The sequence below is a fragment of the Aptenodytes patagonicus genome, chromosome 7 (genome assembly GCF_965638725.1).
Source record: "Aptenodytes patagonicus chromosome 7, bAptPat1.pri.cur, whole genome shotgun sequence".
Taxonomy (NCBI): Eukaryota; Metazoa; Chordata; class Aves; order Sphenisciformes; family Spheniscidae; genus Aptenodytes; species Aptenodytes patagonicus.
In genome coordinates this window covers 44713318-44737387 of record NC_134955.1, presented here as the reverse complement: position 1 = coordinate 44737387, position 24070 = coordinate 44713318, and the positions used below count along the sequence as shown (strand labels likewise).

At 39.2% G+C, this 24070-nt stretch overlaps 1 protein-coding gene across 4 annotated transcripts; it reads left to right on the top strand.

Annotated features, from left to right (window-relative positions):
* Window positions 1–541: 541 nt before the first annotated feature.
* MBIP (MAP3K12 binding inhibitory protein 1) lies at window positions 542–16801 on the top strand. Of its 4 annotated transcripts, none has more exons than XM_076345057.1 (9): window positions 542–670; window positions 5046–5165; window positions 6912–7133; window positions 7232–7328; window positions 8787–8852; window positions 10555–10707; window positions 13224–13321; window positions 14679–14717; window positions 15859–16801. In XM_076345057.1, the coding sequence occupies exons 1-9, from the start codon at window positions 542–544 to the stop codon at window positions 15964–15966; spliced, it is 1032 nt and encodes a 343-aa protein (XP_076201172.1). In that variant the 3' UTR covers window positions 15967–16801. The 4 variants fall into 4 exon arrangements, with proteins under 4 accessions (XP_076201172.1, XP_076201171.1, XP_076201174.1 ...); XM_076345056.1 differs by having other exon boundaries at window positions 15856–16801; XM_076345059.1 differs by lacking the exon at window positions 13224–13321 and having other exon boundaries at window positions 15859–15959.
* Window positions 16802–24070: the final 7269 nt, after the last annotated feature.

Below are 24070 nucleotides of genomic sequence, written 5' to 3'. Positions count from 1 at the left end.
GGTCCCAGACAGGTCTGAGAAAGGAGCAAAAGCTAAGACGTTTCCTCGGGCTTGGGAAACGGGGCTGCTCGTCACGCTGGAGAGATAGGTACTGCCGGAGAGGATCCTCCGCAGACCACAGCATGGAAACCCAGGGGGCCAGAGGAGGACGGGCAGAGCCTGCCCAGGACAGCCAGGCCTGAGGCTGCCTCCCCACCCCGGGCCCTGCTGCCACAGCCGAGAAGCTGCGCCGAGCCGCCGCTCCTACGCGTTGGGGCAGGGCAGCCCCCCGTCGAGCAGGGCAGCCAGGCTCAGGAGCCCAGGAGGGACCCCCTCCTCGCCAGCGCTGCCGGTAGCGGGTACCTCCCCCGCCCGGCAATGTCAGCCGGCGCCCGCAGGGCGAGCCGCTCCCCCCGCGCAGCGCCGGCCTCGAGAGCGCAGCTCGCGATTGGCTGCTGTGCCTGTCCATCACCCCGCGAAGGCGGGGCCGGCCACCCGAGGGGTTCGTCATAGCGGAGCGACGGCGGGGACGTCGCTGGGGGTAGCGGTTTGGCCCGGTGTCATGGCGGCGGCGTCGTCGTTGTCCAGTCCGCTCCAGCCCGGCGGCCGCGCTCCGGAGGTCGGCGCCGACCCTGCGGCCTCGGAGGTGGCGAGCAGCGCCCTGCGCTCCCTGGCCGGGCTGGCGGGGCAGGTGAGTGCGGGGTGGGCGGAGGGGGAGGCCCAGGGCAGGGCTGGCCCTGGGGCCGCGGGCCGCGCACCGCGCCCGGCTCGCCTCGCCTCGCCTTGGGGCCCGGGCAGGACCTGCTCCTGCTTTTCCCCGGCCTGCGGGGCCCTTCTGGCCTCCAGGGATAAAGTACGGCGCCGGAGAGAAAAGCAGCCTGCCACAAACGGGGGAGCGGCCTTGCCTCTGGAGGTTGTTCACGCCTGCCTGCAGGAGCGGTGAAACTCCTGTCGGGGCTGGGGGCTGGCGGTGCCGACGGCATCCCTCCTGGCGTGGGCAGCCCCAGGGTGCGTGGCCTGCTGCTGCATCTCATAGTCGTGGCCGTGCCTTTGCTTCTTGCTGACGGGACGTCTCATGTCACTGTGTAGTTTGACGCATGATCTCTCCCATGAGAAACTGCAGTCTGTCTAATTGCTGTATCTAAACAATTAATGATTCTGAATTGAAAAGGTACTAAAAGATTACTGTACATTAAATCAAAATAAATGATCAGGAGCTTGAAGTTAGTCTTGCCTTGGTAACATACTATGAAACACACAGTGCATCTCAGTGGGTCAGAATTTTTAAAGCAGCTTTGCTCTGTGGTACTTAAGTTGAAACACCTACTTTAGGTTTAGTAATGGCTATGAATTATTTAACAGATATTACGGTACTGGTGGGAGGCCCTTATCAGGAGAAGGTTTTAGTAACAATTATTACCATAAATAATTTACAGATTAATTCCTTTTCCACTCTGGAAGCATATATGTAGTTCTGAGAAGGCAGTAGAAGCACACTCTTGCTTCTGAAATTAGACAGCAGTTTGAAGGTTTGGGGCCACATGATGAGCAATATCTGTGGGAGATAATATAACTTAATATATGTTTATGTTACAAAAATACTCAGAAATGGACTCTGTTATATGCAGAGGCAGTTTAGTAGTAGCTGCTGATTGATCTGAAATTATGTTTTAGAGCATTTCGCCTCTCATCTGAATAGAATTGTGTATAATATTTGCTTCTGAGCTCAAAGTCTGCTAGTAATTGTCTCTGTTTTCAAACAAAAGTCATCCAAAATTAAGAGCCTAAAAATTCAGGCGTTGACTAGTAAAAGTCTCAGTTTTCCTGTCTCTAAAGTGATTAAAAACTACCCTAGCTTTTGAACAGGGGTGGAGTGCTAAACAACTTGATGATCATACACCGCTGATTCATAGGATTACTGAGACAGGAAAACTATGTATTGAGGACGAACTATCCCATAATTCTTCCGGGTGAAAATTCTAAATGTAGTCAGTGAAGAACTAGTGACTGTCATTTTATCCAGATGTGATGCTGTCATTCATACTGTTGTTCTTACAGTGTTAGCATGAGTGAAAAATTGAACTCCTGTATTTATGAAAAACACAAAGAATAATAAAGGAGAAGTTTCCTAAGCTCTTAACTAGAATACTCATCACAAGCTTAATTAATTGTTTTCAAAACTATATTAAACACTCTAGTTTCTTTCTCCTCTTCAGTAGCTTACTTGTTCTCCAAAGTCTGCTCTATGTCTAGCATTTCACTGGAGAGAGCTTAGTGATTTATAACAATATTTGGGTGGGCACAGGCAATTGTGCGGATAGCAACAGACCAGTTTAGAGTTGCTACATTCCCTCAGTAGAGTTACAGTAGTTATGGTGCAGAGTAAAATTGTCTCCATTGGCGTTTGGAGTGTATTCTTTCCATGACGACAAACCCATTTTACTGTGCACTGCACTGAACTATGAGTAGCAGTCTGGTTGTTCCATCTTAGCTGAGAAGTCATGATTGTTTCCAGTTGTTGAGTTATGCTCTTGTCTGCCAGCACTTGAGTTCTGGTAGATTTAACTGTGGTGTTTTAGCAGCTTACTGACTCTAGCAATACGTCTTGCATTTTTGACTGAAACTACTGATTCCCCATTTCCCTTTTATAGAGATGAGTGAACATGTGCCAGATTGTTAGCTGTCACAGTTTGTGATCCGTCATAGTAGTTTAAGTTGGATTTATGCTAGCAGGTCGGACTGTAAACAGGAATATTTCTGGCACAGGATTTTTTTTACTAGAGCAGTCGCTTGCAGCATAGTGACTAGGAGGACATCTGGAGATAACAACTCTTAAAACCAATATGACTGGTCGTGAAAAGTTCTTTAAACCCCAAGTGACAGTCAGTGTCTTTCATAAAACAATTTCAAAGGGCTGAAATTACTTATGATCCTGTAAATTGCTGCAGAATAGGCTGTGGACTTGTAAATATACAAAGGTTTTGAAGTTACCGAATCACAGAATTTATAAACCTGCTTGTCACAGTTCTTACAGGTAGAAGGATGTGAAACACTGAGAAAACTAATTCTGTTGTTCTAGAAACATGTTTGGATGCAGGAGGGGTTTATTCTTTACTTATATTTAAAAACAGTGTTTGTGAGTTTAAAATATCACTGGCCTCTAAATTATTAAAGTCAGAAGCTCTACTGTTTTTGTACATTGAACCACCTGGACAGGAGTCACGCTATGATATGAAGGCACACAACAGCTGATTCTTTTTGAAAAAGAAGGCTTAGTAGGAAATTGCAGTAGGGCTCCTATTTTGTTTCATTACGATGACTTACATCTACGCCTGTTCTACCCTGTCAGTGGACTGTAATGTAGTGTATAGCAGATGTTACTCTAGAAACTTTGGGAAGAAATACATGCTTCAGATGATCACATATGCACAGTGGCTTAATTCTTCAAGTTTTATTCTTATTAAATTCTAAATACATTCTTGATTTTTGTAAGGTGTTCAAAACTATTATTTCCTAAAACATTATTTTTCCTACATCCTATGTAGTTTAAGTACTAAACAGGAATAACCATTTGTGTGAAAATTATCTAAAATACATTATATATCTAGTCAGACTATCTCCTTTGCTATGTAATTTGGAATCTAACACTGGATTTAACAAGGCTGTTCTTTGACTAAAGAAGGAAGGCTGAGGCTTAGTTCTTTACACACAAAATTGTGATAATGATGGGGTTTAAAACTAATGTAGAACAATTTAGTATCCACTGCTTTGCCTTCAGAGTGATGGAGGCATTCTTGTGTTTAGTTTTCATTGTTTCCTCATACACTGTGTGGTGGATTCAGGAAACAAGCGCATATGCATTCTGTGTTCTTGTCCATAATATCTGATGCTGTTAGAAGTTAGATATCTTTAGACCATATGTTAAAGGTTACTTTTGTCATCTGCCTGAGGTCTCTTTTCCTTTTGGAAAGGAATGAGATGTAGACGTACATATGCATATGACTTGAGAATTCTGTGTCTCAGAGTACCTGTAGGTCCTCTTGATTTTAAACAAGAGTTTTAGCTGTATTCAGAATTTGGGGGATCATTTACGGGTTGTTTGGTTGGAGAGCAACCTGTTTGGCTTTGGGAAATGAAAGTGCTCGTTACTTCAAGATCTTGAGAAGAGCTTTAGTGTAACAAAAATGGCAAAGGTGGGTGTGAAAGTGTGTAGTTCATTAGTGATTATTAACAATCAGCTTTGTATTAGAAAGTGAAAGTTTAATTTTAGCTTATAGAAGATACATAGTTCCTTTAAATAAAACTTCAGATTCACTATGTGTGTTTCTCTTTATTGCTTTGGGAGTTAAATATTGCAATTCCTTGGCAAAGAGAATAGACTATGGCAATTGTTATTTTGATCTGAACGCATATAAAGGGAAATAGTGTGATTTGGAAATGGGTTTGATATGGGTTTGATAGCGGTGCTTTGTAGTCTAGAGTTTGTTTAACCTCGAGATTTTTTAAAGATTTTTTTTTTTTTTGAACACTTATTTTTAATATAAAGCCTTCTTTGGATTAGCAGCAGGTAAAAATTTCAAGAATGTGGCATGGTGCAGTATGAAGACCTTGGTCATACAGGCATAGATAGCCTTGCAAATCTCGGTATAAAATACATGAACTTACAGGAGACTGCCATCCTGGGTGCATGTTTCTTCCTACTGGTGGTTCTATCATCTGTTAAAAGAAAAGTTTTGAGCAGTTAACATGAACAGTATGTTTTCGTATGATAGTTAATTGAATTGAGAATTGACTGAAGTTGAAGATCAAGTTAATACAATGCAAATGTGATGAGGTAGTAAGGAATTTTTCATTTTTGAATATACTCTACAAATACTAGCTTACTTTGAAAATGACAGCTGCTTGCATTATAATTAATGTCAAAACTCTCTAATGTCCTCATATCAAAATGGAGTCTATACGAGATTGAGCATAGTTGTTGTCCTGTAGAAGTCTTGTATACTTTTGTGACATTAATACAACATAACAACATAATTTTTTGTTGTGTTTGTTTTGCCCTCTTGAAGCTTAACCTTGGAGACGATATCGTGAAAGTTGTAATCGATTGGAGCAAGCTTCAAAGCATATCAGCACTTCAGCCAACATTGCTCTTTAGTGCACTTCAGCAGCATATTTTATGTTTGCAGGTAAATATTTCATTGGACGCATTTGACTTGACAAAAGTGATCAACAACTGAATGTAGTTATATTATCTAAACTGTAAAATTTCAGTCGTTTTGATCTTATGTTGCTATGTCCCACAAAAAAGAATGCAAAAGTATTATATGCTTGGGATTCCACTGTAGGTATTTCATAGGTACTCACACTTACAGATTTTTCAGATTAGTGGTGGGAATAGCCACTGTAGGTGAGCAGGCTGAATAAATGCAGCCTCATTGATTTCTAGACTTGGATTGTAAATGTGATACATTTCCATCTATGGTGGGTTATAATTAAGCAATAAGACACGGCAGGTGTGTGTCATGCTATGATAATGATTCCATGCGTTGGGTGAGTTTTGAGGCTCATGGAGTGCTTTCAGTGGTTCAAGAAGTGGCATTATCCCAGCATGACACATCCTGGAGTGTCTTACTGCAATTAAATATATTTTCAGCGTAGGTTTTTTTTTTTTTAAAGAGTAATTTCTTTGACATTAATGTTTCATCTTGCCAAGTAGCCAGTCACCATTACTGTCATTTCTTTTAACTATTTGAAACTTTCCAACCCTGCCAAAAGTACATGTAATTTAGTTGCATGGCAGGGAGGGTGAGCAGTTTGTCAGCTGGTAACTGAACAGTGTTTTGACCTTGGTAGTTCATCTGTAAAAGGTGGGGATTTGAATACCAGTTTTTTGCTTCAGCTAGTCAATGAATTATTTCAAGTGTGTAGTACTGACAGGGTGAAAAAGGAAGTTCTTGTATTTGCTTGTCTGTAGGTAAAAGAAAGACCCTTTATGTTTTCCAGACATCCACCAAATCTTTGGTGTGATAAAAAGAGAAAATATGCAGGATAAAAGCAAGTAAAAATTACATCCAACTGTAAGAACACTGCAAGTAGGAATTTGATTCCATTTCATGAAATGTGACTGGTAAAAATCATGTTGTCTTTAAAAAAAAAAAAAAATCATTTCTAGAGGGGAAAACAAGCAGCGGAATTCAGACTAGATGAAACTGGTAAAAATTAAAAAAGGGTGTGTGACATATATATGTACTGAGGTTTTGTTATTACATCGTGTGTAAGAGTTATTGCAGTAGAATAATAAGCATTTATTTTTGCTGCTACAGATGTCAGTGCATTCTCTCATTTAATTTCATGACCTAAGTAGATAATCAACCGTGTCAAGAAAAGCATGTGTTCAGGATAACACCTATATATTTCATGTCTGTGTTCTCTCATTCACTTGGGCAACCGCAGTTTCAAGTGGAGAGTGTAGTGCTGTGGTGATAAAGTAAAGGCTTTACAGTGTGAAAGCATTGGCTTTCATGTTAAGGAGGAAAAATACTAAGCCTTACTGTTCTGAGTAGGCATTTGAATGACATGTTAATTAAGTGGCATTGGTGCCAACGATTGATGCTTTGATTTAGCTAGTAACAGACTAGTAGCAGGCAGATTTTCGCAGAAATTTGGGAGTTTTCTTATACAAACCTCTAAAAGGCACAGGTCAAAAAGGCCAGAATCATGGTGTGCACAGTATTGGAACGATAGCTTTTTTCTTTTTTTTTTTTTTATTTTATTACTGTGTTCCATCAGAGACAGATGTTGTAATTCCTAAAATTATTTCAGTTGGTCTGTTTTAGAAATTGTAATAGTACTTGGCTTTTTGCTTTTTGTTTTGGGGATTTTTTGGCTTTTTTTTTTTTTTTTAACCCTAACATACTGTTTTCTTTGTTCAGCCTCTTTTAGAAAAACTCCAGTCATTGATTAAAGAGGAAAATATAGGCCATGTTGAACCTGCAGGTAAAACAGAAGGCCAAACTTGTGAAACAAGTTTAGATGTTTATGATGGTAACTGTCAGACTGAAGAAAAATATGCAAGTTACGAATTGGGAGATCTGAAGGATGCTCATATTAATTTTGATCCAGAGGTGGTCCAAATAAAAGCTGGAAAAGCAGAAGTAAGTGATTTACCTAAATTAAAAAAAAAAAAAGACCTTTCTAAATTTTAAATTTAAAGAATGAAATAGATATATGCCATCATGTTTATTACCTGCAGATTGACAGGCGGATATCAGCCTTCATCGAGAGGAAACAAGCTGAGATCAATGAAAATAATGTCAGGGAATTTTGCAATGTTATTGATTGTAATCAAGGTAACTGGCTAGCCAGACTTTAATCTTCATAGCAATCTAAGTTGTTTTTTTATTTTTTTATTTTTCAAAAGTACTATTCTATATTGAAAACAGAACTTATTTTAAGCATAACTTTAAAACAAAGTTAAGAACTTGCATGTGCTCTGCAGATGTTGTCAGATTGACTACTTTCTTTTTTTGTCTATGTTTAATGCATCCCATACAGAAAGATTATAGCTATTGCTGTGTTCATTTTGAGAACTGAGATCTTAAATCAGATTATTTTGCAGCTATTGTTCCCAACGTTTTAGCTAGATGTTACTTCCAAAGTCAACAGAATTGCAGTTCAGAAATGTCTTGTGAATTGCATATTCGAATTGAAGTTAATTTAATAGTAGTTGAATTACAAAGAAGTATTTTTTGCAATCAATTTGAATTGCTAGCTACTTAGAATAACTTTTTCCTTTCAACATTACTCACGCTATTGGTGTTTTTAATGCACCAACTGGCACAATTGGCTGTATCTATAACAGATCTTAAATCCATCTGGTAGGCTGGATCCCATTAGCACGATCAGTAACTGTGTAACCAAATGCGTCTTAAAAGTGAAGACACTTTTATGTACATAAGTAGTACAGAGACATTTTCTAAGTACCTGTGAACCCAGATGTGCATTGTCTCTGTGATGTGCTTAGGCTTTTAGAGATCAAAGCTTGTTGTTCAGTAAGCTTTATAGGAAGAGAGTTTAACTCCTTGAATATTAGTTGGAATGAAAATGACATCAGAAGTCTAGTAGAATATGCTAGATAGTAAAATACTGATTCCTAAAATTGTTAATTACGTACAGAAGAAATGATGATAAGACCTTGCTTTGTATGTTCAGGTATAATAAAATATGCGTAAAACTTTGGTGTATATGAACAGAGATTAAAATATAAACATTAGAATAAACCAAGATGGTCTGTACTATAGGTTTTTTGGTTAAACAAATGAAAGAAGTCGCAGGCATCAGAATAAATGCAGGAAGGTGAGAAAAGAATGCTGATGAGTAAACTAGACCAGTCTAAAAATAGGAGAACAGTTTCAAAAAAGGACATAAAAACAGAATAACAGTGGTAAGCAGGGAAAAGACTTCTATACAGGAAGAAAGAAATAAGTTAGAGAAACACAGTGAAAAGTAAGAACCAAATAAAATGTAAATTGGAAGAAATTTGGTCCTGATCCAATAAACTTTTATATAAATGTGTGCATACATTTAAATAAGTGACTTATCCAATTAAAACCAGTAGGTCCATGCAAGTGTGTGACACTATTAATGAGCAAGTGTTTATAGAATGAATGACGTATTTCTGATGTTTTTATTGTATGAAAAATTTTAATTAGATTTGCTAAAAGCCTCAAAGCTGATGATGGTTAGAATATTTTAAATTATAAAACATAATTAGGACCTCACTTTTTATATTATTATTATTTATTTAGAAAATAGCTGTGCCAGAACAGATGCAATTTTCACACCCTATCCTGGATTTAAAAGCCATATAAAGGGTAAGCAACTATTTTAATATCCATATATTGAGAGTGTCCAGGTAGAACAGCACTGATGAATTTTTGACTTAAAACATTTTTATAGAATGCGCAAAAAATGCAAACTTAACGTATTGATTTTTTACTCTAGTGAATACTTTTTCATCTTCACTTACTTCTCCGAGGCTTTCAATCCCATAACTGCTTCATTAAGCTGATGGTTATGCACTGAAGACCAAAACAAAGTAGCCATTTTCATTGTCTGAAAGGAGAGATGCAAAAGATAAAGCAGGGCAGAGAAGCTGAACAATTCTTAGCTTTTCTTCTAAGGTGAAGCCAGCAGTCCAGTTAAGGAGTTGAGATTAAATAAAATTATCTTCTCCTTTTCATTAGTCGGTGTAAGTATATTGAATTAGGAAATAGTTTTGGGACACAGTGGAAGTTCTGAGACAGATTTATGGGAAGTGACAAGCTGGGGAGCAAGCTTACCACTGTACTACCTTTTGGAAAGGAGTAAGTAGTGTAGAAATGATTGTCCAAAAGAAGTTATGCATAAAAGATTGCTTGTCCATCTACTGCTCTCTAGGCGTACACAAGTTACTCTGTGTTTAAAAACAAACAAACAAAATCTCCAAAATGAGAATGAAAGTAACCCTCTTTTCCGTTTTTGAGAATGGTAGTATTCAGTTATCCACTTGATACTGGTTCTAGAAACCAATTCATTATTCTGAATTCTAGAATACTGTGAAGCACGATGATGGGTATAAGCATTAAAAGGTTTGGTGAGCTAAGAGGGAGGTGGGGAAGTGAGTTTGAGTTTAGAATCTTTCACCAAGAACCCCTTTCAGTAGTCACTTTTTTAAACTGAGTGCTAGTTTGTAACTTGGATAGTAGCGTATTACAGGAAAAAAGAAAAGTTTGCACTTCAAGTAACTAAAACCCAGACAGTTTATAACTGAAACATGAGTAACACTTAGAAAGGAATTGGAAGTAAAACCAGCATAAGCTGAAGCAAGAATGTAACATGTGGTCTTCATGAAGTGCTAAGAAGGTGTGTGCTTCAGTGTCTGGAATTGCCAACGTCGTCTTTAAGTGTGCAGTATGCTGCGGTAGTCCTGTCAGGAAGGACTTGAGAAATGACCGTGATTTAAAGACAAGTGACCAAAATCTTCTGATGAAGACATGGTTCAGCAGGGGGAGAAGATAGACCCAGAAGCAGCTGAAGAGTCATTAAAGCTGTTACCCGAATAACAAAAATTAGGAGAGAACTTCCTTGCTGAAATTCGTAGCGGTTCTTTTAGTTGTATACCTCCCCTCATCTTCATGTATTTATGATGCTTCCTGTAATACTAGGTCTGGCCTCTTCTTTGCATTCACAACAGCTCACATGTGCAACTGCTGACATAGATAGCAGGTTTTCTGCTATTTATCAGCAGCTGATGACAAATTCTTGATACTGCCATTCTACATGAATGTATGAGTAATTCTTTTACTTTGCATATGTAAAGTCCTAGGGGTTTTTTTAGTTTAGTCACCCATACAAAAGTAGGAAAGTACTTCTACTTGAACCTTTGATTTTAATGTGTGTGGGACCCTCCACGCGAGAAACTGGAGTGAAATTGATTTAATGCAGGTTTTCATATTTTAATATTTTGATTGTTTTAGTTAGATGTACTTCATGTTTCATGTGCATATATGTTAAATTTGTGTTCTCTTTACCTAGTTTCTAGGGTAGTAAATACATATGGACCTCAGACTAGATCTGAAGGAGTACATGGGTCCAGTCACAAAGCCAATGTACCCATTCATGATTGTGGAAACCAAGCTGTTGAGGAGAGATTGCAAAACATTGAAGCACACTTACGGTTACAAACAGGTTTGTATCATGGTTTAATTTTGACATTGGTGTGCCAGCTTGTACTACAGTTATCATTACTGTAGTAAAACTGCAAGTCTATAAAAACTGTGACTGTAAAAACAGTGGATAGATCCACTAAAGGGTTTAGTCATCCCAAGTACTACAATCTAATGTTTAGGTTCTTATGCCCAAAATGGAACCCAGTTTTATGCCCAAATTAGGATGCTGAGTTAGTAAATCTACACTTGATGTGGTGGCAAACGAGAGAGAGGCATTCAGAATGGGATTTAAAACAGGCAGGGATTCTCCACAGCCAGTGGAACCCCTCTGCCTTGGCTCACTGAACAGGAAAAGCTGAGGTTAGGACTGAGTCCTGCTTCATGGACACCTTGTGGGCTGGGGATAGGATGAACCCAAAAGACAACCTGAAACCTTTTCCTAAAGGTAGATGATTCTTGAAATACAGTTAGGTGAGAAGCTTGTTTCCCAGAATGTGGAAAAGTCGTTGTCAATACTTCCCTTTAGCCGTGCAAACATGAGTCCACACCTTTCACTAAAATAAATGCCATAGCCACCAGGCTACTGACTTTTTTAAAGTAGTTGTTTTCCTCACCCCAGCCCCAGTTTTCTAGAATATAAATCAATGAGGCACTTATCAAGGAGGAACCTGTATTTTTCCTGAAAAATGTTTTCAAAATGGAACAGAAGCCCAGATCTTCACCTAATAAAGTGAATGTTCTACACATCACGCTACAGACACACACTGACTTTTTTTGTCTTCTGAATACTGAATAGATGCCAATCCATTCTCTAAGAATATGGTGAACATTGACTAGGTTAGTGGATTCCTGTGAATGCATACTGGATCAAAGTCCTTTGGTGGGAAGGAGAGTAGAATACTCCTAGATATTGTTTGAGGCAGCAGTCAGAGCTTGACTCTTAGCTGTATAGCTGTCTCAAAAATAAGGTGGTTTTTGTGCATGGAAATAGAATTTGCAAGTGGCTGGCCAGCATTAAGGTTACAGTGTGTAGTAGCTTTGGAGTTTATACGTATCAGAGAAAATTACTGGGGACAGCTAAGGAGGGGCTCTTGCTTCCAGGTTGTGCCTATAATAGGTGACATAATTTTGTTTGAAGGAGCAGGTCAGCTAAACTACAGTATAGGGGAAGAGGATGAAAGTGTGCAATTCCAGCTCAACTCCTGTCCAAATCAGCATTCCTGGGGAAAGTCTCAAGATTATTTGTTACTTAGCCCAGCAGCTGTGCAAAAAGTATTCATCTGAGCAGGTAACCTGCCTCAGCTACCTGCTCACCATTTTTTGTTTCTGATGACTGAAAGAGTTGTTCTTGACTCATCTACTGTTTTTCAGAACAGCTTCGTCTAGTGCTAGTACTGCTCTTTTCCCTTTACATTAAGAGACAGCAATATTAAGAAGAGTCAGAGGTTAGCTGATTTAATTAGTAGCTGCTGAGTGATGAGTAGAGAGCAGAACTGAAGGAGGGAAGGTACCCGCAAAATTGTCTGTCTGAAGTGAGGAAATAGATGAATGGTAAAAGAACTCATTAGTGCTTATTTCAGTAGTTTGTGGAATAGAATTGTCTTACCTAACAGACCTAGAAATAAATGGAAATGGGTGGCAAGAGAAGAAGTAAAAGCTTGCTGAGGCCTTGGTTGTCACTACTGTTCAGAACCAGACTATCATTTTAATTGGGATAGCCAGTAGTTATTTGTGATAAACAGTGATTTCAGTTTATAGAATACTATGTAGTATGAATAAGATGCTTTCTAAGGCTGATCTTTTGATCAGTTCTGTTCTTACGTGGGGAAACAAGCCCAAGCTGCTGTAGTATAGCTGTGAACAGCAAATGGGTTGAGGTGGGGGTTTTTGTTGCTGTTGTTTTTGTGCTCTTTGTGGGTTTTGTTGGGTTTTTTGTTTGGGTTTTTTGGGTTTTATTTGGAGGGGGGAGGGCGTTGGTTGGTTGGTTGGTTTTTTCCAAAGCTCTGTTGCTCCATTCCACACACACATTCCCCACCTCTGCTTCTCCCATCTATGGCCAGGCAAATGCTGTTCATTGTTACGCACAACTCGTACCTGTCCTCTAACCTCTGATGCTCAGTGGAGATAGGTTTCCTTCAGAACAATCTTAGATATCAGTACTGAATTCATGTGTGGTCTGCCATCCCATCTGCTCCCTCCTGATGCTGCTGTCAGTTTTGAAGTGGTAACATTTGGTGTGTGACCAGTGTATTGTAAGAGTGATCATTAGTTGTTCCAGGAACCTTGTCAGACGTATTTCAGCCACCTGCATAAAGTTGTCTGTTGCCTTCACTGACTGCACTGGCTTATCAATTAGGTTTTACCCTGAATCATATTAATTACCCTTCCTTTTTATTATCCCATCCACTCATTTTGTTTCAGCTACTGGTTGATAGCTGGACTCGAAGAATTCACCTGTAAAACTTTCAATCTTTAGTTTAAAAAGTTATTCAAGTGCTTTTCCCAATTTCTTTGTATTTGTACTGGTATATTTAGGTGGTCCTGTACCAAGAGACATTTATCAGAGAATTAAGAAGCTTGAAGATAAAATCCTTGAGCTGGAAGGACTGTCTCCTGAATATTTTCAATCTGTAGTAAGAAATTCTCTCAACTTCTTTTAGCATACCTAAATGCATTCGTGACTTTTGTGCTTAAATCTTTGATGTAGAGGCAAAACCCTAAGGAGTTAGAGGGCAGACACTTTTGGTAGACAGCTCTGGCGTGGTGTAATGGTTACATTTCATGTGGACCATCTATATACGTTCATATTTCTACCTAGTTTCTCATTAGAGAAAATAGTATTTGTTGGGGGAAAAAAATTGCAGCCACCCGAGCTTAACTAATTTGTAAGAATTGTATTATAGAGGTTGGATTTCTCCCCCTTTGCCCCCGCCTTAAAATCTGAAGTGTTTCTAATGACAAGAAAATTGACTAAAGTTTTGATCTCAATACAAATCATTAATGGCTTAAATCAGCTGAAATCCTTTGGGCTTCTGTCCATGATCTGATTACTAAAGATCAGTTATGTGAAATAACTGTTCCAATAGGATGAGAGAGTAAATCCTTTAAAAATTGTTTCATGTGATTCCATGACTTAGATTTCTTTGCTGCTAGTTTTCGGGCAGAGTTCTGTCTCTTTCTGAATAGTAAACCTTATCCTTTGTTCACCAAAGGAGATTAGGACGAAGAGAACATTAGTTGTTACTACATCAGGCTCTGCTTGGCTATAGAAATTTCTTGTCCGTTATCTTGCTCTTCCTTCTTTTCCCATGTAACAGTAAGAATGCCTCTTTTACTGTTGATCATATTTTAATTTGTATCTTCTCCCTTGAGAGCAGCCGAAGAAGAGTCAGCATTTAAAAATCAATAGTGATATTATAAATTTTTGTTTCACTTTTTTGTTTGTGTTGGAGACCAATGAAGTCCTTTATTTGTGAAGCTATTTCTTCAAGTTGTTGGAAACTAGAAGTTAAAACATACACTTTCATAAGCTGAAATTTCCACAGAACGTGCTTTAGGATCTTCTCTAGAATGGGGATCTGGGAAAAATTTGTGATGGTGGCAATAGTAGTGTTGTACAGTAATTAGCATTTTTTTTTACCCAAAGTTTTGCATAAATATTGGTGTAGATACAGGAGAATTTTAGGGAGAAAAATATTGACAGTTTCAAAAGCTGGATATTGATCTTGGTTTTGTCTGAAGGAAGCTTCAGTTAAGTTGATAGTTGTTGGCTGCCAAGTATGGAGAAGCTTCAACCGCTTCTGACTGCTCTCCAGTAGTATTTCTCATGATCCAAAGTACACTTAATTAGAAAAAGATTTCTTTAATCCATGGAATGGCAGTCACTGTTCTTTCTGTACTTTAAAGATTCTTGTCAATGTTGTTACAGAATTACTTGTGGTCCTCTGTCAGTGCAACATTAAGTCTGTTTTGATTATTTCTTTTCTTTAGAGCTGTTCTGGCAAGAGGAGAAAGGTTCAACCTCCCCACGTAAGTGCTGTTAACTTTTGTTTACCTTAAGTTTAGGATGTTTTGAGTGAAAAGTAATCAGAAGCTCTACAAAGCAAATATCTAACTTCTCAGAAATAGCTGCATCAGTATTGGATAGCTTGCTGGCAAAGAAAGGGTGGGAAGGAGAAAGTAAGTTAATGGGTGTCACAATGAAATGAGTCTTCTAAGAGTCTGTACTAGGGTAGGTTAGTTAGTGTTTTCACCAGTTAGAAGGATGATAGAATAAAATAAATCTGTAATGATGTTAATCAAGCTAGGGGTAACAAGCAATTTGTGAATTCTGATCAGCCTCCTAGTAATGGCTTCTGGTTTTGTTTTGTGGTTTGGTGTTGGGTTTTTTTTATTTGCTTTATCGGTTTATGAAGAGACAATAAAAGTAGAAGTGGCTGGCTCAGCAAAAGTGTTGCAGAAACACCTGACATTATAGCAGATATTAACCTAAATTAGTAAGACTTACTATTTTCACAACACCATCGCATAAGGGAATGCATTAACAGTGTACCTTAGGCCACAAGAGGGAATTTCTCATCAGTGCAAGTGAGACCGTAGCTGGAACACTGTCTCCTACCAGCCATCACACTCGGAGACAGATGGACTGGGGAGAATGCTTAGAATGGGATGTGGGCCATCTGAGGCTTGTTTACACAAGAAAAAAATCCTCCATAGGGTGAAATATTTTTATAAAACGGATGATGACCAGTTCTTTGTGTAAGAAGAGATAAAAAAAAATTGTCAGGTTAAGTGGGCACAGAGGAGATTGATGTTGGGCAATAGGAAAAAAAACCCTTCAGTTGTAGAGCTGGGTTCTACAAGATCTAGATAGTCTCGTCCAGTGTTTTACCATCAAAGGATTTTTGGGTTTTTTATGAATAGGTTAAGCAAGCATCTAATGGAAGTAGCATGGATATATTGATCCATGATTAGGACTGTCAGTTTCTTCTAAGTTTACTTACTTTTTCTTTCAAGTTTAAATAGCCGTAGACTAGATTCAGACAATTCTGCAAAAGTATTTCTATCATTTAGTGCAATATGCAGTGACCTCAAGTATCAAGTGCTAGGCCACTTCTCTAGCAATTACAAGATGTAAATGATTGTGGTTTTTATTTTGTTCTTTTAGCAGAACTATTCATTGGCTGAACTTGATGAAAAGATCAATGCTATAAAACAGGCATTACTGAGGAAAACAAAAGAAAGCAAGTCCAAGGAGGTTGAGCGGCTTCTTCGATAAAAAGAATAATCTTTTCAGAATCCTCATCACGCTTTACACATACCTAAACCATAGACCTGAGTAGTGTTCATTGGGGATGACTTTAGCAATGAAAACAAAGCATGCATATAAGCTCCTTTTGGATGATCTTGAAAGCTTGCTTTCAGAAGGACTCATTTAAAAACAGTGTTATTAATGAAATAGTTACTTTCAAATGAAGAATGTTTTAGGAATAGCATTCTAATAATCCATTCCCTTCTGTTATAAAGGAGGATTGCAGCATTGTTCGTATGTGGAAAGTCTTAACCTGCATACAAAAGCTACATTTCACATGTAATTCTTGGTGATTGAGTATTCAAAAGGGCTGTCTTTTGAATACTTTTCATGTAAGTAGTTTGCATAGACTTGTGAAATAAAATGAAATACTTCCTCATAAGTAAACTGTCTTAGGAAAAAAAAAATTACAAAAAACCTTGCAGTATGCATGCTTACCTGCATTTTTTTCCATTTGTCACTCCACAGCTGTTAGAAATGCAGCGAATTGCATTTCTGTTTGAAAGATGGTTATGGAAATCCTATATGTGTAAATAGAGACACCTGTTCTTCACTTCCTCAGTGCCCTGTGGGAATTCAAACTTCATACCCTGCTAACAAACTTAATATATTCTAAAGACCACTCCAGGGGAGGTTTTGAGGAGCATGCCAGCAGGCACCAGCTTCTCTTCCTTCCATATGCATGCTTACATGACTTCTGAAGCATAGATACTGGGTATGTAGTTTAAAATCAAACCTTTGGCCACACGGTGAAGTGTGATTTTCGTTGTTTTGGTTTTTTTAATAAACCATTTTCTATTTATATCAGTTCTTTAGTTTCTTTGCTGTCTCTGTCTTTACTCCAGTTTAGAAGAAAAGTAGCTGTAACAGAGGGAGTCTTTCATGTTAACTGCTCTGCTTACAGCAGTCGTACCGGTCCCCGTGACAGGTGTTATGAACAGTACTGACTGGACACAGTCTTGCGCTTTGAAGAATAGTAGGCATTTTCTGTGATTCCGTGTTCTTATCTAGACTAACATTCATTGTAGACTAACATTCATTGTAGCAACTGCACCTAATGCTTCTCTGAAGGTGAACCAGCAGAGGTGGGAGACAAAGCTGCCTGAGCTCTGGTCCTAGCTCCAGGAAAGAAGACAGTATGATAGCTACGTGTTCAGATGCTTAATGCCCACTCAGGAAGAGATTAACCCAAGCCATCATGAGTGCCTCAAATACAACATTGGATACAAAGAGGTACTTTTGCAGGTGAAGACTCTGACCTGCCTGTGTGTAGGACTGTTGCTCAGATTGTATGCTACATATCAGTACAGTATCCTACAGAGACTACTATTGTTATGTGAAGTGTTGCCATTGCTGAAAATCCTAACAGCTCATATTATGAGGGGTATTTTGGTGAAGCAGCATAGTGAGCTGCAACTTTTACCTCAAGTAGCTAAGCTTTACTTGCTATCTGCAAAACATTTTTTTTTTTTTTTTTTTTACTGTGTCCCAAGAGCCATAGCTCAAAAGAGTACAACGTGGATATAATTGGGCCTAGCACCACACACTTCACACAGCAGTACTTGAAAGAGTGGTGGGAGGTGGCTGTACAACTGGGGACAGGAAGGATGACCACAGGGATTTAGCTTTTATAAAGCAGTAGCCTCTACTCATGTGCATCGTAATTAAAGTACTGGTGGGACATGCTGTTTAAGTCTACTGCATTTGCACTACACAATTTTCTCTGGAAAATTCTGGAGTGAAGCCCTAGAAGATACTAACCTGTGGCAGATACCTAGGTCTGAAAGATTTGTCTGATATTAAACTATTTGTTGTTAGTTTACATTAAAACAAGTGCATACGTGTGTGTGTATATATATATACAGAAAAAAAAAATACTTCCATCTTCATCTGGGGTCAGTTCTTGGAATAAATTGCAAATACTGCTGATTTCCTCAAGGGAGACTGAAACTGCTAATGCAGTCTTTTTGTAACCAAAGTGGCTTTTTCTGTAGTGAATTGCCTGCTACTTGAAAGATCTCTTGCCATGGGATTCTCTTTCTCCTTTCTCAAGATGGCAGCAACATAGCAGTTAAGGGTTGAAAGCATAATGAAGATGCATTGTAACAAGACAATAGCTAAGGAGACAGCAGAAGTACTCTGGATGGTAATTTATTAGCCCTATATACTTTATCAAATAAATGCTACAGATACACTTGAAAAATGTCAAGGTATTCATCTTGCTTTGTTACTAGACCTTTGCCATTCTTTGGTTTCAAGTTAATTTCTTGTACACTTAATGCCAATGTACATGTCCTATAAAAATTCATTGGAAAGATATTTTCTGCTGTGAGTTGCACATTAAAAGTAGTTGCAGATGGCTGCCAAGCTGTTGGAGTTTCCCTTCCTCTGCTATATGACTTTCATGCATAGAGGGATGGGGGAACAGGACATTGTTCTGGTATTCAGCGCTACTAGTCTTACCAGTTTATCCTTCCTTGCCTTTTGTCTCTTTGGGCTTTACCTTCTACAACTAACTTCCGCTATAAGGACTATTTGTGCAGAAAGAGATGTGCTACCCAATGCACCGCACCCCCATAATAAAGGGGATGCAGAACAGACCTCTTACACTATCCATTTTCCAGAACTACCAATTCAGCTATTTTTCCTCTGCACCTGAAACACTACAGTGCTGATAGGTGGGGCCACAGTAGCTGAAGAAGTCTGAAAGGTAACCACAAATGAAGCAAAAGCAGAGGATGCATTTACTCTTGTTGGCATGTCTCAACACCTCGAGCGAGACCTTTTTGCTGCTGTTGGGCTGATCTACCCTCCCTTTGCTCCAAAAGGACGCACCAAAGCGTTCTTAAGAATAGAACTTTATTTCTTTGTTAAACATAATCTTTTCCGTCTCCACTTTTAGCTAGAGCTAACAGTACAATATAACACCGAGGATACCTTCCCTCATACAATGTTTTCCTCTCAGGCTGCTCCTGGCATCCAGAAAGGCTGCCTCCGTTTCCCAGCACTGATGTCTCTCACGTGTCTTTGATGTCTCTTAAGTGTTCTCAGTGCTGTTACCTAAAATCTTTTGCAACAGGCAGCTTGGTGTTAAACGCTTCACCTAACCCAGTGTAACATGACAGCATGCCCTTAAAACTTGAAAGGGAATTAACTGTATTAAAGCCATTTTAAGATAAAAATGCCTTAAGGCAAGAAGAGTCCTAGAACAAAGGCAAGACACAAAAGGGGATTGGTGTTCCAAAAGGACCCTTTTCATTGTGATAAGGCAGATTTTCTAACAACAAAACACCAAACCACCTCATATGAATACTGAGAGCACTCAGTGATGATCAGCTAGGGCTTAAGGCACTAGAAGGAAGCAGCTCTTCCAGTTGACAATCCCAGGCTTGACTAAGCCTCTACATTTATTTTGCAGAGAGGTACAATGGCCTGAGCATTGCAAGGAAATGACACAGTTCTTCAGATAAAGACTCTTGAGTCAGAGATTTCAGACGGAAGTGGGTGTTCAGTAAGTTTAGCCCAGCATTACTGGCTGCCTCTCTTTGGTATTAGAGCTCTAGCAGAACCGTGCTGATGTTTGCTGAGTTTGGGGGAAAGAGTAGAGCAAAGCAGTCCTCCATCTTGCTCTGAGAAAGAGGGGAGAACACAGATGGGTAAGTGCAAATTCCAGTGTAATGGGCAGCACTGCTGTGGCTGCTGCTACTACAGCAACATTTCTCACTTGGCAAAAGGCCAGGTTTGAATCTGAACTGGACAAAGGAGTGGTTTGGATGTGCACGCTCACTCCAGAGAATAATTTACTGAATAGATAAAACTATACAGAAGCATTTTTATAGGTTACTTAAGTGATCCAGTTCACCATCCTCCAGCATACATAATCCCATTAAAGTTAAAGGTTTGCCTGTGAAAGGACACTAGCACTTTTGGGGAAACACCTTCTGCAGCTTAGTGAGGGCAACAACTATTGTACGGCAACAAGCATTCTGCCTGGCTGTCAGTCCAGAGCTCTTCAATTTGCAAGCAATTTGAGAAAACTATTGCTGCTGGTTTTCCTGCAAGACAGTATCTCAGTCCACAAGCAAGCATACTGCAATAAAAATGATAAACGTGGAGCAGATTCTTCATTAAATTAGGCTCACAAGCAAGTGTGCTGTGTGTTGAAAGTCCATCTCGCCTTCAACACGTGGACATTTGAGAGGGTGTCCCAGCTCCACTTTTCCCCACCACAGTCAGTAGCGGAAATCTTATTGACATCAGTCATGCAAGAATGGCATAGCTGGATTCTAGATTTGTTACTGGAGTCACACAAGAGTATGAAAACTGATTCTCTTTTAGGACTACCCTAACTTGGTAGCAGCCAAAAGCCACCTGCGTTTGGGTTATGCAATGGTAATTTTGTATAGAAGGTTTCCCTGTTGAGGAACTCTTGCACTGAACATAAGTGCAACCCGTTGCAGGATGGTATATCGCAAGGTTCAGATGAAGTTCTGTGAACATTTCCCACACGTGTCCAATCTATATATATTAAAATTGCGTGTAATTACGAATAGCATTGCTTAATCAACTTACCCAGAGAAGGTTTACCATTGTTCTAGTGTACAGTTATTCCACATTATCCACACCAAGAAGCTTATTCTGCTGTAAACTGGCTGGAAAAGAGAGAATGACCACGGTATGTCCTGCTGGAGAGAGATTGCAGAGCATTCCAGGCTGCCAAGGCTCTTGGCTGAGCTGCATCTCTTCGGTCCTGATGTTTTCAAGATGCATGCATTGAAGGAAATGCTTAAAATCTCTGTAGCCAACCAAGAATTGAAAGGATAGCTTGGCTTCCACTGCAAGAACTCAAGACAGACTTGTATCCCAGCTGCAATGCATAGAATTTCACAGATAAAATGAGACATTCTGTCCTCTTATTTATGCTTACCTGAGAGCTGATGTAGAGATCTTTCAAGGTTTTGCCAGAGTCCAATAGCCTGTGCTTCATACTTCACCTCAGTTATTAAGGGCTTCCAGTTACAAGATAAAAAAAATCCTACAGCACTGTAAATTTGGCATTAATTATCTGAGGAAGATGTCTAAGAGCATCACTTTTAAGCCAAGAACATTTGTCTCCCTTAGGAATGCTTCACATTGCTGTTTAGCACCTTGCATGAGAGACGTAGTAAAACATTGGAGCTTGTGTTACTGTGCAGTTCTGCAATGTGTGCATGATTGGTTTCTTTGCTTCAAGCTCCCCTGAGTAGGGCGCGATTCATCTCTAGGAGGCTAATTTCTTACAGTTGAGTGCAGGATTTTAATAAATAAACCCAAAAGTGAAGTGCCCTTTTGAACAGCCCTCGTATCAGCAGGTAATATCAGTAATTTAGGAAACTCAAACCATTCACCATTCCACCCAATGTATTGTGATCAGTGCTGGATTATTTTTTTTTAAATACATCATAAGTTATCTCTTTTGTTTTAATTAAGACCTTACAACACCACTGAAAAATTTTAACCCCAAAATACCAAAGATACATTATTTGAAGGAGAAGTAGTCAAAATACTGAATAAAAATATATTTTTGATTGATGAGTTTACAAATCATTTGCACTAGTGAGAACAAACAAAACATTTTCTACAGTAACACATGCTGAACCATCCTCTCCTGAATGAAGACATGGGGAGGGCGCTTTGAAGGGGGAAAAAAGTCTCCAGGGTTTCCCTTACAGATACCTTTTCTTTTTCCCCATAAAAGCAAGAGTTTCTCCTAACCCTTCCTGCGGAAGACTTGCTGAGTACTTCAGGCTTCTGTAGCCATAGGAATCTCTCTACCCTGATTTCAGCTGTGCTATAACATGAACCCGTATAATCCTCTCACAATTGCTTTTACCTCAAAGCATTGCAGAAAGTGGCTGAAAACTACCTGCAGCCCTGCAGGTTGCTGGGGATCCAGGCAACCTGTCCAAAAGCTTTGGGCTACACATTGTCTTTGCTGCCAGCATTGCTCTAGCCCAGATAACGCATTCTTATGGGTAGGAATAGGATTTGCTGTCCTGGCAGATAATCTATCCCACCCAAGAGCAGTGAGACCCAACTCAAGTGGTCTCCAGCAGATGAGTTTTCTTGTCATTGCTTCCTAGGATATATGGATTTGATTTCTTCTGACTCCAAGGGCTACCTGATGGGGGAGAGGTGGGAGTATATACTGTAGAAAGTCTAATGATAGAGAAGTAAGAAAAAAGAAAAAGCACATTTAAACAACTACCTCTGTAGATCTTCTAATGAAACTGCCTTGTCATGGACAAAACACTTAGAAGTAACAATGGAAAGAATAGGCATTGTTTGAAGCTATTATTTAGAAATCGTCTAAATTTTTAAAGGTTAATTAGTGTAATTTACCCATCTTGGTTATTAAAAAGGGTTATACATGAAAATAAACGTAAGAGTTCAATCCATTTTATTTCCACAGTTGATTCATCCACATCTGTTTAGCTTTTTATGACCATCTAATTGATTTGTAGAATTCTGTCCAGTACAGATGGACTACTGTTCATGACTACTTTCATACCATTTATATTATTGTTGCTCTGATTTTTATTCAAGGCCAAACAGAGGGGAAGATAAGAGTGTGATGTTCACCTAAACATAACAATGACATTAAATTTCTATTTGGCTCCGAGACAAGAATAGATTTGTGGAGACAATCCACTATGAATACAAATAAGTTGTTTATACATAAATATAATAAGAGTTCTTACTTAATTATGACCTATTTTACCGGTTCTACAATATGCTCTGTTATGATGAAGTTTTGTAGCAACAGCCAGGCTAAATCAATTGTCACAAACTCATTTGGCTCAAAACTAGAATTATACCCCTGCTAACACTTGTGAGAGAATAAAAGCTATGCCTCTATAGCCTGTTCTATGATAATTCTAATAAATCTATATGTAGTCTATCTCATACAGCTGTACATGCATATGCTACGTTATTTTATACACAGTTTATACATACAGATTTTTGTATTTGTGGAGGCTCTCCCACTTCCCTTTGAGTTGTCAAAATGAACAGAAGCTGGCTAGATGTTTTCCGCCAAAGAGTCCCCTCTCTTGCTGTGAAAACACATAGCACGAGCAAGTCTTCACCAAGCACTGGCCTGTAAAGCTAGCTCTCGCTCTGTTTCATTTCTGAGTCTTCTGGGTATATGGGGAGTAGTTTGAATAAGCTGCACTGTAGTTGTCTTTAGACAGAAGAACTGTTATCAACCCCAGACCTTGAATCATTAAAATAATTCAAAGAATGAAGAAAGTGCCCTTACTTACCCAGCAGTCCCACCTCTGAGATCTGTAGTCGGAGCTGCATGCATGTAACCTGTGTGTGTAACAGCAAGAAAGCAAGATGTATGCAGAGTTAGTGCAGTGATGAGGTACACTTTCATGCCAGTAATTTTCTACACATCATCCTGTAAATGCTTGCTTAAACATGCCAGCTGCTTTGCTTGACCACCACACAGGGAATTCATTTGGTGATCAGTCACAACAGCCACCAGTAATAAATTTGAAGAAAACTAGCAAGGAGCTTTACTAACCAGATGCTTCTCTGGCCAAGAGGGCAGGTAGTATCAAACAAGCTCAAATCCTGAACTACAGCCTTTGCACAAAACTTGTGAAGGAAAGAAAATGTATGGATTGTTGCCTTCATGTATGCATTAATTTTTCAGAATTTGATGTCACCAAATAATAGCATCATAAAATGGGAGAGGAGGGCAGAAAGACCCTTCTGTTTAATACAAACTAAACTACCGTTGTGGGAAGGCAGCCTGTTGAGATGACACAGCTAAGCAGATTTTACTGCCTGTACCTTCAGTTACAGGGTGCAACAAGAAACGTCGTACTTGCCTGAGTTATCTACCATAGCTTAACGTGAGCCAGCCAAACACAGGAATTCCTCAGTGTACTGGAAAATCTTCACTGACACGTTGCAATAGCTTATGACAAAAACATTTCTTGCGTCGTGGGCATGAGAGAGATTCTCCTTTAGAGTGAACACTCACAATTCTTCATTACTACATGTCCCACACAGCAAAGGA

Bases quoted from the DNA above. Each gene is read 5' to 3' on its own strand.
- MBIP (XM_076345056.1), top strand. From the start codon at position 542: ATGGCGGCGGCGTCGTCGTTGTCCAGTCCGCTCCAGCCCGGCGGCCGC. The intron at 671-5,045 runs GTGAGTGCGGGG...GCCCTCTTGAAG, and splicing joins TGGCCGGGCTGGCGGGGCAG to CTTAACCTTGGAGACGATAT. The intron at 8,853-10,554 runs GTAAGCAACTAT...CTCTTTACCTAG, and splicing joins ATTTAAAAGCCATATAAAGG to TTTCTAGGGTAGTAAATACA.